General features: G+C 33.5%; 1 protein-coding gene across 1 annotated transcript in view; it reads left to right on the forward strand.

Moving 5' to 3' along the window:
- LOC140452307 (uncharacterized) overlaps positions 1-10,010 on the forward strand; it is a 94,236-nt gene extending 84,226 nt beyond the window's left edge. The window contains exons 9-10 of the mRNA XM_072546475.1: positions 6,044-6,326; positions 6,407-10,010. Coding sequence (XP_072402576.1) covers positions 6,044-6,326; positions 6,407-6,576 — 453 coding nt within the window. The 3' untranslated portion in view covers positions 6,577-10,010. The remainder of the gene's footprint in view (positions 1-6,043; positions 6,327-6,406) is intronic.
- The last annotated feature ends 6,452 nt before the right edge of the window (positions 10,011-16,462 follow it).

Below are 16,462 nucleotides of genomic sequence, written 5' to 3' on the forward strand. Positions count from 1 at the left end.
AATATTGTAAATTTGGGCAATTTTTGAAAGAATGTCTCAGAGACAGGTTTGTATGTGGTGTACGATCAGTCCAAATAAGACGTAAACTCCTGGCAGAAGACAACATTTCCTTTGAAAGAGCTTATGAGATAGCCTTGTCGATAGAACTTACAGAAGGTCAAGTTAGAAGGATGGAACAGGAAAATGTAGCGGCAATAGAAGGGAAGTTAGATAAAGTAATGTTCAGAAAGAGGGAAGCTACAGTGAAGAAAGATGATGGCCATCAAACTGGTAGAAGTAATGTCCAACCCAAGTCATGCTTTAGATGTGGTAGAAAACCTAGTGGGAAATAGAGTAGTTATTCCAAATCAATTACAAGATAAGGAGTTAGACTTATTTCACGAACAACATAATGGTATTGTTCGTACTAAAATGTTGGTACGTTTATATTGTTGGTGGCCAAATGTGAATGAACATATTGAAAAATTCATATCATGTTGTAATGTATGTCAACAATGTCAAAATTTCACAAATTCAAGCAAGGAATTATGTCCGTGGCCGTCTGCACCACACAACTTTTACAGAGTATATATAGATTTCTTTGTTAAATTCAAAGAATCAGAAATCAAAATGGTTAGATGTAAAATTAATGTCAAATGATACAGAGGCATCAGAAACTATATCAAAATTAAGAGATATGTTTACTGTAATTGGTCTTCCTGTCGAATTAGTCTCAGACAATGGACCTCCTTTCAATTCCAGTGAATTTGTGGCATTTTGTCAAGCAAATGGAATTAAACCATTGAAGACACCTCCATATCACCCAAAGTAATGGTGCTGCGGAGCGTAGTGTTCAAATAGTAAAGAAAAATTTGGAAAAAGCCCTGTTGACTATTAAGAGAGAGGAGATTAATAAACGATTGGTTATTCAGAAAATTTAAAACTTTTTATTCTCTTATAGAACAACTCATACAATAGCTACAGGGATTTCTCCAAGTGAAAGTATTTTTAAAGTGCGTCCAAGAACTAGATTTAATATGTCGAAACCTTCTTGTCATAATAGTAAGCATGCATCTATCCCAATTAAAAATGGGCATACATGGTATAAAGTAAATGAAAGTGTCTATATTAAAAACAAACAAACAAAATTATTTCAGAAAGGAAAGATTATAAAAATTTTAAGTTACTGTACTTGTCTAGTATGTAGTAATGGTGTAATAAAATTTACACACGCAAATGATATGAGAAAAGACAGAGGTGAAGATAGAATCCCAGATTCTAACGAAGCTCAAGCAGAACCTCCTATAGTGAGTGATGATGTGCCAGTTTTACGTGACAGTGTTACAATTGAAATCCCAGTGAATCCAAATTTGAAAAACGAGCCTATTCAATTAGAACCGAAGGAGCCCATTCCAAGTTCATCACAAGAAGAAACAAACACATCTATACCGAGTGATGAAACATCCAATGATTGCAATATTAGAACGCGCTCTGGAAGACTAGTAAAAGCTCCCATTAAACTTGATCTCTAACGAGGGAGGAGATGTTATATATGAGTCCGGCAGCGGAATAAGAGACACTGTGGAAAAGACTAGGGGTCGATAGTGAGGTTAGGTGATGGAACGCCGTGGGTCTACGGATCCATCCATAATGTATGGTTGTAACCACTGTATCTTTTAATAAATAGTTTTGTACAATAGTCGGTGCCTCATTAAATACATAACAAGCTGCATAACTAAACTTCTACAATGTGTAGCGAAGAAATATTTGGATACACAAATAAATTAAGTGGGTTGTATCAGACAGTAATACAGTTGTATCAGATCAGCTACATTACGCATTGTAGGGTTAAGTATATATTATTTTGTACCATTATTCTAATATACATTCTTCTCTACCATTCTGGTATCATAGTATTCTATATCTACTATATATTAAAAAACCATGAGTCTTCAGCTAAAAATCTTCTCTACATTTATTTTTAATAAATGCGCTAAAATAAATCAAGTTTTCCGCAGTTTAAGAATTAAAATACGAAAATAAATCTTTCAAGCTCGAAAATTCCAAGCAAGCAAACTCGTCGTATGTAATATAAACCAGATTTAAAAAAGGCCGTTTCCGAATGAAATTTGATCCTGTCTTTGTGATAGCTATTGTGTTCATGCATTATAATCCTCAAACTTTTGGTATTTGCATAATGCAATAATACCTATATCCAATTATATTTCACTGCAGTATAAGTTTTACGATATTATGTATAATGGATCATAGTTGGTAGATTTACACTGCTAAAAATCAATACAAAAATTTCGGTCAAACGTCTATTTTCAATTTTTTACCTTCTAAAATAATGTATTTAAATATCTAGGTTGTTAATATATTGGAGGCAGTTTAAATGATCCTGTAACTACTACCCACATAAATATGTTACTTAACCACTGCAACTGGGTCCTCGGGACTACTTACAAAAAGAAGCAGAAAAAGTGAACTAGTTTGTAAAAATTTATTTTAAAATAAAAACAAATATTCCATAATATATTAACCCATATTAAGTTAAAAAAGTTCTTACAAATACTTTGCACAATTTTTTTGGCACATTGCAAAGATATAGGGTTTTTGCATGTCGCAATTCAAGTTTGTTTTTCGGTGTTTCTTCAATGGATATACTGAACATGTTTTTTTTAAATTTAGGAACTTTAGGAAGCAGATATTTTAACAAGACGGTCTGAATTAATTTTAAAGATATAGGAGGCTGTATCTCGGATATAGACTATGAATTATTGTCATCATCATCATTCTGGCTTTACAACCCTGCGTGGGTGCTATCCTCCTCAAGAATTTCTCTCCAGTCGACCCTATCCATCGCCTTCCTCCGTTATGGACGTATTCCCATATTTCTCATGTCTTCATCGATGTTATCAAGGAACCTTGGTTTGGGTCTTCCTTTTTCATCCGCATCATCATTTTGTTTCATCCGCATTACATGTCCTATCCACCTCAGACGTCCTATCTTTATATGTTTTACGATATCTGGTTCCTGGTATATTCTATAAAGTTCGAAATTGTATCGTCTTCTCCACACTCCATTGTCATTCACTGATCCATAGATTCGACTTAGTACTTTTCTTTCGAAACATCTTAATATGTTTTTATTACTTTTTGTTACAGTCCAGGTCTCTGATCCACATGTTAGGACTGGGCGTATTATTGTTTTGTGCAGTTTTATTTTTGTATTTCTCGACATAATTGTGGATTTAAGGAGATTCAGTCCAAAATAGGTTATTTATCTCTACGGTAGTATTATTTTCAGTGTTAAGGAGCGCTACCAGGTATACAAATTCGTTTTCTATAACAAGTGGTCGTAGGATTTGTGGTTGTGTGCTGATTTTCATATACTTCGTTTTATTGGTTACAACAATACACTTCTCGTACAGCGTTTTCCGTTCTCTCAACAATATTGATATCATTAGCATGGGCAAGGATTTGTACTGATTTATAATATATGGAACCAATGGTTGTGATTTGTGACACACGTATTACTTTTTCCAGAGCCAGAATAAACAGTATACAGGAGATAAGGTCTCTCTGGCGCAGCCCGCTATTTGTTTTAAAAGGTTCAGACAGTTCCCCCTGAATTCGTACATTCAACTTTTTCAAGAGTTAAGTTGACTTTACACCACATGATTTATCATATGATTTGTCATATGATTTGGCCATGAAGTCAAATTTCCATGTTTACACTGTATGATTTGTCATATAATTTTGTCATAAACACTGTCATGCGGCTCGTCATAGCTTGTCACAGAAGAATAGGACGTTACCTATTCCGCATGATAAAATCATATGATTTTCGGTAATAATACCGGTAAAACCAGCATATTCAAATATCCTTTATTTATTTATTTTTTGTTTGTTGCATTGATATTGAGCCTATTGTTTAATATATGCTATTGTGTCGTATTTTCGTTGTCGTTATTGTGTCGTTTTCTTTTATTATTTATTTAGTTTATTTTATTCTTAGTTTAGTGTTTTATAGTGATCTTAGTCATAATTTTAGTTTAGTTTCTTTATTAAATATTTTTAATTTGGTATAATATCATCACTAAATTTAATATACCCCGTCCACTATTTCTTCGTAAGAGCCACCTGCGAGCCTAAAGGCATCTGATCTTTTCTTCTTACAATGAGCTGTACGCAGTTGTTGCCGGCATATTATTATTAAAAGTCCGCAAGCCAATGCAAGCAAAGATTTATTTTCCATTATAATAGTTTAAAAATCTAATAGTTTTTACCTATACTGTGTCTAACATCTCTACATAAACAAAAATAAAAATCAATAAAACCTCATTGTCACTCATATCATAAGTCATAACTGATCATTCAGTGTAAACACGATTTTTTAAAACATCACAGAAACTAGGAATCATAACAAATCTCATATAATATTGTCATATGATAAAATCATGTAGTCTAAAGTCGACTTTAGTTTTGTTAAATTTACCAACTGATTTGATATTGCTAGCTCTTTGATTGCTTTAATCATTTTTCTTCTATTTACAGAGTCGTAGGCTGCTGTGTAGTCTATAAATATGTGATGAGTATCTATGCCATATTCTAAAATTGTTTTTTGTAAAATAAAAGTGTTTTTTCTAAAATTTGTCTCAAGGTTGCAATTTGATGAATTGTCGATTTACCACATCTGAAACCAGCCTCTTATTTTTCTACTATCCGTTCTGAATATGGTGCCATACTGTGACATAGTACTGTGTAAATTATTTCATTCACTGCATTTATAAGCGTAATTCCTCTATGGTTAGAGCATTCAAAGATATCTCCTTTTTTGTGTATGGTCCAAAGTATTCCAATATTCCAATCATTGGGGAGGGATTTCTGTAACCACATTTCTTTTAAAGCTGCTGTAATGCCATTATGATATCGTGGCCACCTTCTTTATATAGTTCAGCTGGGAGATTATCTATTCCGGGTGATTTGTTTCTGACTAGTTTTTAACTTCAAGAATCGTTGGTGGTTCCTCTTCCTTTTCGTCTGTTCCCTTTACCTCATCTCTTTCGTCTTGCAGGTCTTCTTCTTCCTCTTCTATATTAAGTGCCTTTCTATATTAAATTCTTTTTTGTTGATGTTAACTTTTTTATAGAATGATCTGATTTTTTTCTCTCTATTGAGGTTTTTTTATATATTTAAGTTCCTTATTTAAGTGTTTTCGTTTTTTCTTTTGTGTATCCGCTTTTCTTCTCTTTTCTTTGTCTGGTAATTCTCTACAGTTGTTCTAGTTCGTCAGTTAAGCATCTTTCTGTTGGCTTCATTTTTTTCTTTTGTTGCTTTCTTGCATTCATCGCCAAACCAATGATTTTTACGGGCACTGTTCTATTTCTGTTCCTATTTCCTCTTTTGGTACTGCTTCAATGTCTTCGTTTATTTTGGTACAGTAGGAGTATATATCTGTCTGGTCTTCTTCATTTACATTTTGATTCCTTACAATTTTTAATTGAGTCCAGTACCAGGGCTGCTAGCTATAACTTCTGAACCAGCCTCGCTTTACTCCGGTTATAGTAGCTACGCATTTCATCCAGGCCAATGGTGTTATATTATGTGTTAGGTTAGGCTTATACCACCCATGTTATGTCAGTGGCTGGGGAATAGGATAAAGGGTTAGGGCAGTAGGAGTGCTGCTCTATTTAGTCTTGCCTTTTACGACAAGCATGACAAACTGTGGGGATATTCTTTTTTGGTGGCCCGTGCCCCACACGGGTATAAAGGTAACATACAATACCGCTTTTTAATTTAAATTAAAATTCTTTTAAAAGGAGTAGTACGTGACGGCTACTAGGAGCGTGAATTAAGTAAAGACTTCCGCATTGAATATTTTCTATTTACCGGTAGAACTAGATTCAGCTGCCTAGGTGCTAAGTTCAAAAACATACGTCCTCGTTTAAAATTCTAACTTGCGTGTATCTGACAGAGATGTAACTCTAAATGTGCCTCGAATATGATTTCACTGATGTGAAATGAAATATATATTTTAAAAAGAAACATATTTTTGTAGGAGCGGCGATCGGAACCAGATGGGGCATTTTCTTCAGTGTGTACTTCGTCGTGTTCAACTAACAACAACACATACAATCAAGGGTGCCAAGATATGAGCTATCATAAATCTTCTAATACGGAAACGAAACCGACATCTTACACACGTGAATTATCTGAATATAGACAAACACAACGAGACTATAGAGACTATAATAGCAATTTGAAGTATACTCACGACAAAGTACATTCAAGGCAAACCACAGTTCATCCTCAAGTCAGCTGTAATATGCCGAAAGTGAAAGGTAAGCCCAGTTTACTACAATTATTAAAATAAGAGAATTTTAATAAAAAACACATTTTAATTTGTTTTTTTTTTATATAGGTTTAAAAGTAAAGGACGATCACAATTATCGAAAAGAATTTGTAGCAGGAGTTAGAAGTTTGTTATCTACAGGAAGCAGTCACTCTGAGGATTCTCAAAACTATTCAAATAAAAATCCGCACAGAAACAAATCAGTTGCTCCAGGTTATAACAGTTACTTACCAAGTTAAGACATATATTTAGTAATCGAATGCTTCTCTATGTACCTAATTTTGTAATTAATATTGTTAGTCGACGTGAAATAGCATACAACGTCAATATTAAATTAATGATATTTTGATAAACTTGACTGACTTCAAGAACAGATGCTCTTAAAATATACCTACTATACTAAAGATTACCTAAATTACTTCTAACTTATATTTACCAAATAAGATTTTAGTTTTTCCAAAGATCTGCTGTAGAAAAAAGGATCGACTTCATTTTGTAATATTAGAATATGACTTGTGTAGAATATAAAGAGACTGATCATTTTTATTTCTATACAATATTAACGGTAAACATTCTTTTTTATCTTTTTCTCTAATTACGGTTTTGCTTATGTTTCTTCTTGGATCAAATCAATATTAATCCCCTTCTCAAACATGTATCATTTTGCTGTCTCCCAATATGTTTCCATTTATTCTCCATACTATCTATTTAAGTAACATATGCATTCGGTCTTTATTTGTTTAAGCACCGATATTCAGTACCATACAATCCATCTTACTAAACTCTTATAGAATTTACCTTTAAGTTTTATTGAAAATGTTCTAATGAAAATAAATAGATCTAAATATGTAAAACTATAATTTTAACAATCATTTCACCATATAAAATTAGCTTCTTATTTGTAGTAGTAACTCCATCTTCAAATGAACATTCTAGATTTCTCTTTTTGTTATTGTAAGTTTTTACAGTCCTGACCGACTTCTCTAATATTTGCTTTTAGTCTCAAAGATTCGTTGAAGTTTCCCTTAGATTATTATTTTTTTTTAATGGCATAGACATTAGTCATTCAGCCAGCTTAGATTATTATCTTCCTTTGGTCTGTTCTTCTTTCTGGTTACCATGCTTACCTTAGTATGCAGAGTTTACTAGTAGGCAGAATAGAAATCAAGCTCAAAGAAGTCAGAAGGGAGGCCAAAGAACTGAGGTTAAGAAGCTTCTAGATGAAAACACTTGAACGGTGCTTGAAAATTCACTCAATGCACGTATGGTAAATATAACAGATTCGGATGATGACCCAACGGAGAAATAGAACACAATTAAGCTGATTGTACGAAGAACAACTTAAAATAAGAAAGCAAAATCTATGTGATAAGGTTTTAATCAACATAAAATTGTACATAATAAAAAAAAACAATAGGAGAATAACTTGGCAGTGACACTGACTTATGGCAAATACTGACAAACAGGTTAAAGTTGTCTACCTATTCAAAGTCTACAGCCAATTCAATACAAAGAATATTAATATCACATAATTCTCCCACATTATCCTCTTGCAAATACCGTGGTAAACGACGAACTCTTTCAGATCTTCTAGGAGTTCCTGAAGGAGAAGCTTATTTTTCCACAGCAGAATGATTTAGCTCCCTAGAGTTGAGCGATCTTGAAAAGAAAGCAAGTCTGAAATCTTGACTCGATATAGCAGCAATTACGTGTTCTGAATCATCAGTTTCAACAACAAATGGCATATTTTCGTTGATAGCGTAAACAAATGACTTTGCGACAATAGATTTCAGATTTTCAAAACATGATAAACCACCTTCGTTCAAAGGAAAATTGTTGACATGAGGTAATTGTGGACCCTTTCGGAAAAGTTGGGAATCCACTTTGAATAATAGGCAAAGATAACCAATACCCTACTGAGATGCATTTGGCGGAGGAATTTTTAACAAAGTTTGGTTCTATAATATAACCAAGTAAGTTTATTACTGGTTGATGGAATTTACCAACAGTTATGTCATTAATGTAGGCGTATGTCCCTTCGAGGTTATCTAGGTGTATGAGCAAGTCGATTATTCTTTGGAAATTGGATTCACCATTTGTAACACCAAACGGGTGTGTAATTGTGATACTTTAGACACCATTTCCTCGATATTTGGTAGCGGATAGGCATTAAAATGAGTGAATCGATTATTTTTCTGAGAATAATCAATGACAAGGTGCTTCTTGTGAGTTTCGTTTTCGGTGATTTGCGGTCTTGGACTTGCGCTCTCCAAGGGAATTGACTTTCTTCAATAATGCTATCGTTTAAAAGCTTTTTCACCTCTTTTTTAATAAAAATCTGATCGTCAGCACTGTACCTGCGTGCTTTCACCTCGATCGGTTTACAATTCGAAGTCAGATTATAAAATAAGGGAACTGCAGGATCTGCAACTACACTACACACATATATTTCTTTAGGTCCTCCAAATTTAAACTCCAGACTTAAGTGATTAGATAGAACATCAAGACCAATTATCATATCAGCACAGAGATTTTTAACTTAAAGGAATTGACAAGGCGACTTCAAAATTGATCAAGATGAAGCTAGCAGGGACTTTTCACTGCCACTAAAAGTCAGATTGTTAAAATGTTATCTATTCCCGGATTTACTGAATGGGGTAGAAGCATGGACCACGACAGAATAACTTATGAAAAAGCTATATGGCACATAACTAATGAAGAAGTATTGCGAAGAATCGGCATGCAAAAAAAAGTTACGTTTACAGTAAAGACGAAAAAGCTGGAATACTTTGGTCATGAGATCAAAAAACAAAATCACCTCCACGAACTTATTCTTCAACGAAGAGGTCTAGTGAGAAGAAGAAACTCATGGATTCAAAACCTACGCAAGTGGTTTGGTCTGACATCTGTAGAGCTTTTTAGAAAATTTGCTAATAAAATACGAATCATTGTTTTAATAGCCAACGTCCGTAATGGATAGGGCAATATAATAAGAATGTTCTTAAAGCTTCTATAAATGTCTATCTAGTTTGTCTATCAACTACTTTTCAAACTCTATTTTTAGTTGTAGTTTTTCAAATATATTACTTTTTCTATTCCTGGCTTAGTCATTTTGGCTTCTGGCCTTTACTTACATCTTGTTTGAATGCGCAAAATTTGAACTCTTTATTTTACACATTATGGTCTCACTGAGTACGTCTCACCAGGATATCTGAAACGGGGTGGTTTTTATTTCTAAAATATTTTACCACAGCTTAATTTTGGTAACACAGTACCTAGTCAACCAATGAACAATATTACTCTGTACCAGTTTACATTTTTCTGATCGGGTTAGTATCATTACTTTAAGGACTACTGCACTCGACCCTTGCCTACCTTTTTCAAAAATGTTTTTAGTAATTGATGCTTATCGTGTTTTACTTCAAAAATCATAAGTAAATGTAGAATAACAACTTATTTGGTGAATAATTTTTTTATTCGTCGACAGTGATTACCAATTTTTTAAATATTGATCATATTTGTTTTATGTAAAAAATGAAATGAACATAATTCTGGTAGAACAATTTTCTCCTAAATATACCATAAACTAGAGATTTTTGTATATTCTATTTGAACGTGTAATATTCCATTTACATTGTTAATAAAAGTGGATATTTATATAAAAAATAAAGATATTAATTTTTTTGTATTATTAATTAATAATTTAAATACCATCCTTCCCATCGACCCATCAAAAACGAGTGATTGTTTCTCGGCTGGCATGTTTCTTGTCTAATACATGGACTTTAAAGATGCACAGGGTCTCCAAACGTTAAAATGATCCAAAGAGTGGAAAATATTTTCAATGTTCCTTGGTACTCAAAACACAAGGGTATCCACCAAAATCGTAGGAAAGTATCCGACAGGGAATATTGAAAGAACGTTGTTAAGTACCCACAAAGAGTTGTAGCGCCATTAGAAGAGGGAGAAGAAGATTTACTGGAACATAATCTATCTAATTTCGGACTGTGATGTGGATTATCTCGTGATACCTTCCATATATAAATCCTTCTTTTTTGTAGTTTAAACCAGGTATTATCGTATGTACTTAACAGAATTGGTAAAACCTAGAACCTCGTTCATTGCTCTCTCCTAGTTCGTATTTGCCTACCAGTCAGATCTTTTGATCTTTTCCAATTTTCGCGTTAAAATCGCCAAGGATATACATAACTTTATTTTCTTTTAAATGTCTGTTTTAACTGACTATAAAAATATTCTACTTCATTGTCGCATTTTTTTTTCAGTACATTAAATGGTCTGCTATTTTATTGTCACAACCAGGTGTAAACTTTTTAACGTATTTTTTAAACTGCGATGTTATAAATATACAAACTCCGTTCCTGTGTTGTGTGTCGTTTTCCTTACTCACAGTTACAGAGTAGTACAGTGTGCCTTCATCATGTTCACATATTTACCGTATGGTTACCTCATGATCTCTGGAAATGCACCAGTTGGTGAACACTGGACAATTAGATGTCAAGGATATAAATTTTAATAAAAAAAAACTATATTTAAGAAATTAAAGACTCCAGGAACTTCTTTAAGTAACTGTAAAAACAAAGTAAAGTGAAAAATTCCAGTGGTTGGCTGTATATCATAGTATAATAAACTTACATAGAAGTAAGAACTTCTTATGTATAATGGTATACACAAGAAGTATATTTATTAAAAATAATTTAAAAATTTTATCCAATTACAAATCTTCAAAACGTTTTCGGTCCAATCGAACCATCATCAGTGAAAAAACCTGAAAGTATATCTCTACTTTAAAATGACGAGAAAACATATGGTAACATTATGTTAAGGTAAAAAGTTACAATGCATGTGGAAAATACTTACATTAAAAGTAGTTCACACTAGCTACGCAAATAGATGTAGAAATCCTTTTCTTACATGAAAATCATTGTGAATTACAATATATTAATGACACTAGGTCGATGTTATAAGATTTAACATGAACAGAACATACATCTTTCCCCACGAAAGGGTGAACAACCTTGTCCAACTAATGGTAACACCGGAATGATTAGACCGGGGAGGAAGTAAAAATTTTGTGTGGAGTTGAGTGGATTTTTGGAGACCACTCAAACAATAATCCAATAATGTTTTGTGTAAAAATTGATTGTAAAGCAACATATTGCTGTAATTAAATTTTTTTATATAATTATGTTTATTTACAATCTACATTATTACTAGTATTAAGTAAACGTGTTACAGGTTTTGGGCGAGAGACATCCAATGATGTCTCACCTTATTCTAGTTTGGTTTAGTTTTGAAGGAGGTCTTGGGGCCAGGTTCTATCTAGTCTTCTTGTGGCTTAACCATTGTTGAATAATTCCCTTACTAGCTCATTTTCATGGTGAATGGTATGTTCATTTTGTGACTCCGTGGCTCGATGGATTTCTTCTCTTATGAAAGGAATCTTTCAGTCGTATTGAAGTGTGTGATTACTTACGTACCATGGTGCATTCACTATTGATCTTAGCACCTTAGCCTGGAATCTTTGGATAATATTCAGCGACGTTGGCTTTGCACAGCCCCATAGGTGTAGTCCGTAGAACCAGATAGGTTTGAGTATGGCTTTGTATAGAAGAATTTTGTTTTGGATGTTAAGTTGTGATTTACGTCCAAGCAGCCAATTAAAATTTGATTTTTTTTATTTTTAAAAAGAAAGATCAAGTTAAAAAGTTGAATTTAATAAATTTAATTATGAAGTTAAATTGTTTGATAACAAAAACCAGTAAATTGCACGAATGAAGTCAATGTGTGATCCTGCATTTGAGCCATGACGTTATCAACTTGGGTAATAGTGTATAATGTGGTATGGTTATGTTTGCATGCTAATGAATAAAGAAGATTGAAAATGAAATTCATTAGTGATATTTTTCGTGAGGTTGGTTGCCCATATGGGTGGTGGACAAATTCGTGTGTAATTATAAGTTCGAATTGTTTCTAATTCTCTTTGTCCGATTCTTCTCGATCGACGATAATAAAATAAAATATTAAAGTCGTGGAGAAAAATATAGTTTTATTGACAGCTACTGAATTATTCCACTCTAGTTGTTGTTGAGGTAAAAATTCATAATAAAATGCGTCCCAAACTAGTAACGAAGCTATATTTATAATCTCACTAAAATGCTACAATTCATCAAATAAGTGTATTGCCCTCTGCATAGAACAAAAAACTTTGACTTTTGAAAGCTGGCAAATATAATTTGAACCGAGGAAATGATTACAGACATTTCCTCAATAAAATATTAGGCAATAGTTTGCAGGAAGTTGAACAAACTGTAATTAAGCTACTAATCGATATGTTTCACAATTATACACCGTGAAACTATACAAATTCAGGAAATTAAGATTAATGGGAGATTACAAATTAATGAACTAATTTATGATTGAACATATTGGCCACTCTACAAGAACCAGACGACCAATAGAAAATATCTAAATATACATAAAATATAAAATAATATTAATAGTTTAAAATAATCACAACACTTCATAATATCATAATACTAATTTACTCGATTTTTGAATTATTATCTCACCCGAGTAGTGCTACCTATAACTTGAATATTTAGAATTTATGATTCAGTTATACTATCTAATTCAAATCTAAGTTCATTAAGTGAAACTGATCTAGGTGGGACTGACCCGAAAGTTCTACGTACATTTGGTTTTGATATTATATATCTTCGAGGCGCTGGATGAGGTTGGATCTAGGAACCTTGATGCCTTTGTTTTTTGACTCTCTTGGCAGTCTGAAGATATCTGACTACCTTCCATATAATGGTAATTAACATAACCATGAATATAGTCACTAGTCCTGTGATTAAATGAGTTTGGCAATGGTTTTCCAGGTGTGTTAGGATATGTCTTGGTCCAACTGCTCTGCCTCAAGTACTATATTTGGCAACTCACCTCCTCGAATGTCTCTATTATGTCTGAGAATGTTGATCTGATTTATTATTGGCCTCTGCATAAGCTCTTCAATGGGGCTGACGGGAGTCTTTAAGTAACTTCCAATTGCTATTTCCAACCCATTACTGGGTGGGCAGCCTTCGGCAAGCTGAACCATATTTTCAAATCGTCTGATATACCAATATGCCTTAAAAGAAAAACGTTTAATCAGTGTGTTTTGCCAGTGTTAACTTACGGTGCCGAAACGTTGACCATGACAAGGAGAACAGTTCAAAAGATCCGTGTGTGTCAAAGGGCGATGGAGCGTGCTATGTTGGGCGTTTCACTACGAGACAAGATCCCAAATCGCCAGCTACGACAAAGAACAGGAGTGGCTGATGCAGTAGAGAGAGTAGCAACACTGAAATGGAACTGGGCAGGTCACGTGGCTCGAATGACAGATAATAGATGGACAAAGCGGATACTGGAATGGAGACCAAGAGATGATGCCTACCGAAGCAGAGGTCGTCCACCAACACGTTGGACTGACGATCTAAAACGTTGTCATAGGAATTGGATGCAAGAGGCACAAGATCGAAATAGATGGAAAATTATGAGGGAGATCTATGTCCAGCAGTGGATAAGCGAAGATTGAATGATGATGATGACTGGGTGTGAGTAATGTTATGTTCCGGGTCTGAGGAGCGCATTTTGGTGACAGCTTTATAAAACTCGTTTGATTTATTATATGTTCAGATCGAGAATTATCGACCATTGTGTGTGTGTGAGAGAGAGAGATGGCATTAGACAAAAAATCTTTTTGCCACAGAAAACTGTTATAAGGATGTTTAAATTTTTATTTTAGAATCGTTTATAAACTTGATTAGAATATTATATATAGATTTGTCAGAATAAGATAACAGATTGCTGATGTTAACTGGTAGGCTAATATTGAGATCAATTAAATCTAGATATAGGCTTCGAGTCTGTTCCCTATGATTAGGACAATCGAAAAATAAGTGGTTCAAATCTCCGACAGATTTACCATCACAAGGACAGAAAGGGGTTTCATAGATTCCAATCCTATGCAGATGCTCTGGAAAGAGGCCATGGTTAAGTTTTAACCGGGTTATTAACGAAGAATGTACTTTATTATAGTTAAAATTAAAATGGGGAATATTTTTTGGTAGGCATGGATGAATAGAAAAGTAATGGTTTCTTGAAGACTTCTGAACCTCTTTATATTTTGACATCCATCTTTCCCTGCCAATACTCCTGATAATAGAAAAAAGATCTTTAAAGTAGTAAAAATTTGTAATTTCTGATATCTCAGATGTATTTTTTGCCATACCATCCACTAATTCGTTTCCAATTACTCCATTATGTCCTTTAACCCAGAGTAAAGTAACTGTTTTTTTTGTGAATTTTAGATCATGTAATAATTTTTTGATATCAAGTATAATGGAGTTTTGAAAACTATCCAATGGATGGCTACGAATAGCTTGTAATACTGCCTGAGAATCTGATACTATTACGATGTTCTCACAATAATTAGTGACACACCAAGTTAGTGCTTTCTGTATAGCAGCAGCCTCGGCTGTAAAAATAGAACAACATTCAGGAATTCGATATTTCTCAACATAATTGCTGTTTGAAACAAAAAAAGCGAAACCAGTACTTTCAACAGTTTTTGAACCATCTGTATAAATTATTGTTAAATCTTCCCCTAATTTGCTTAGTATGGATTTGAATATAATATTAGTTAAAATTGGCAAATCTGAATAAGAGGGCATTATAATGGTTGGTTTGTCTATCAGAACTTCAAAGTCTTGTATGTAAGAAGGAAATTTTGGGAGCTGTAATATATAAGATTGAAATGAATTCGTATCGATAAAAGATTCTACAAGAGGAGGAGAATTTTTTATTCTCCCATAAGAATTTGTTAAATTTTCTGTCAAAAGTAAACCTATTTTGTGAACCATAGTTGTATTAAACGATCTGTATGTTATTAGACGTTTGTTGGCTAACATTTGCCTACGTATGTGTAAAGGTGGTTCCTGGGCTTCTGCTAGAACTGCTTGGTTTGGTGAAGACATCATAGCTCCTAGACAAATTTTTATTGATTTAAATTGTATTCTGTCAAGAGTTAATAGATTTGTTTTGCATGTTGAACCGTAAAGAACACAGCCGTAATCCAGAATGGATCGTATGTAGGATCTATAAAACATTAAAGAGATATTTTGATCTGCACCCCATCTTTTTTTAGAAACGAAACGCAGAAGGTTAATTCCACGCTCGCACTTTTGTTTTACGTACTTTATATGGCTGGACCACAAGAGTTTTTTATCTAGGATCATGCCTAGATACTTATACTCTTCTGCTAAGGGGAAATTATAATCACCTATCTGGCATTTGCCTGTGACTCTTTGTCTACGTCTAGTGAAACATACAATCGAAGATTTTTCTTGTGATATACTAAAACCCATTTGTTTCACCCACTTATCTAAGTTACTAAAGCTAAGTTTTAGATTCAACATACAATCTTCATAGGATTTATGGCTGGTATATAAACATATATCGTCTGCATATTGAATTATTTTGCATTTTTCATCCATCAAACCATGCAGATCTGCAGTATAAACATTAAATAATAAAGGACTTAGAATTGAGCCTTGTGGGAGACCGTTATATAATATTCTTGGACCGTGTAATACATTTCTATGGTCCCGTAAGTATATTTTTCTATTCACATACAAATTTATTATATTTACAGATAATCTTTTATCAATACCACACCCCACCATTTTTGAATATAATATATCCAAATCAACCACGTCATATGCACCCTTTATCGACCATTATAGCTAAATTTATAGCGTACGGTGGAATCCCTAGTCAAAGGTTCGGTGTGCTCATTTTCAACCAACTGGCTTTCTTTATCATGTACTCTACTATATTGCAGGTGGTGTTGGGAATTCTATAATATAATTCATTTAAGATATAGTTGGGTTGGGTATCCATATTAATGATTGCCATAGGTAAACATGCCAACTCTCCTTTGTTTAATGCTATACGCCTTTCTTTATCTTCATATGTCACTTCAAAATAGTGTAAATTATTATGATCTACTGCAGGTAGATTCCTTGGGACGAACAACGTCACTTGTCAGCGACAACGGAAGAG

Source organism: Diabrotica undecimpunctata, chromosome 10, assembly GCF_040954645.1.
Source record: "Diabrotica undecimpunctata isolate CICGRU chromosome 10, icDiaUnde3, whole genome shotgun sequence".
NCBI classification, from domain to species: domain Eukaryota; kingdom Metazoa; phylum Arthropoda; class Insecta; order Coleoptera; family Chrysomelidae; genus Diabrotica; species Diabrotica undecimpunctata.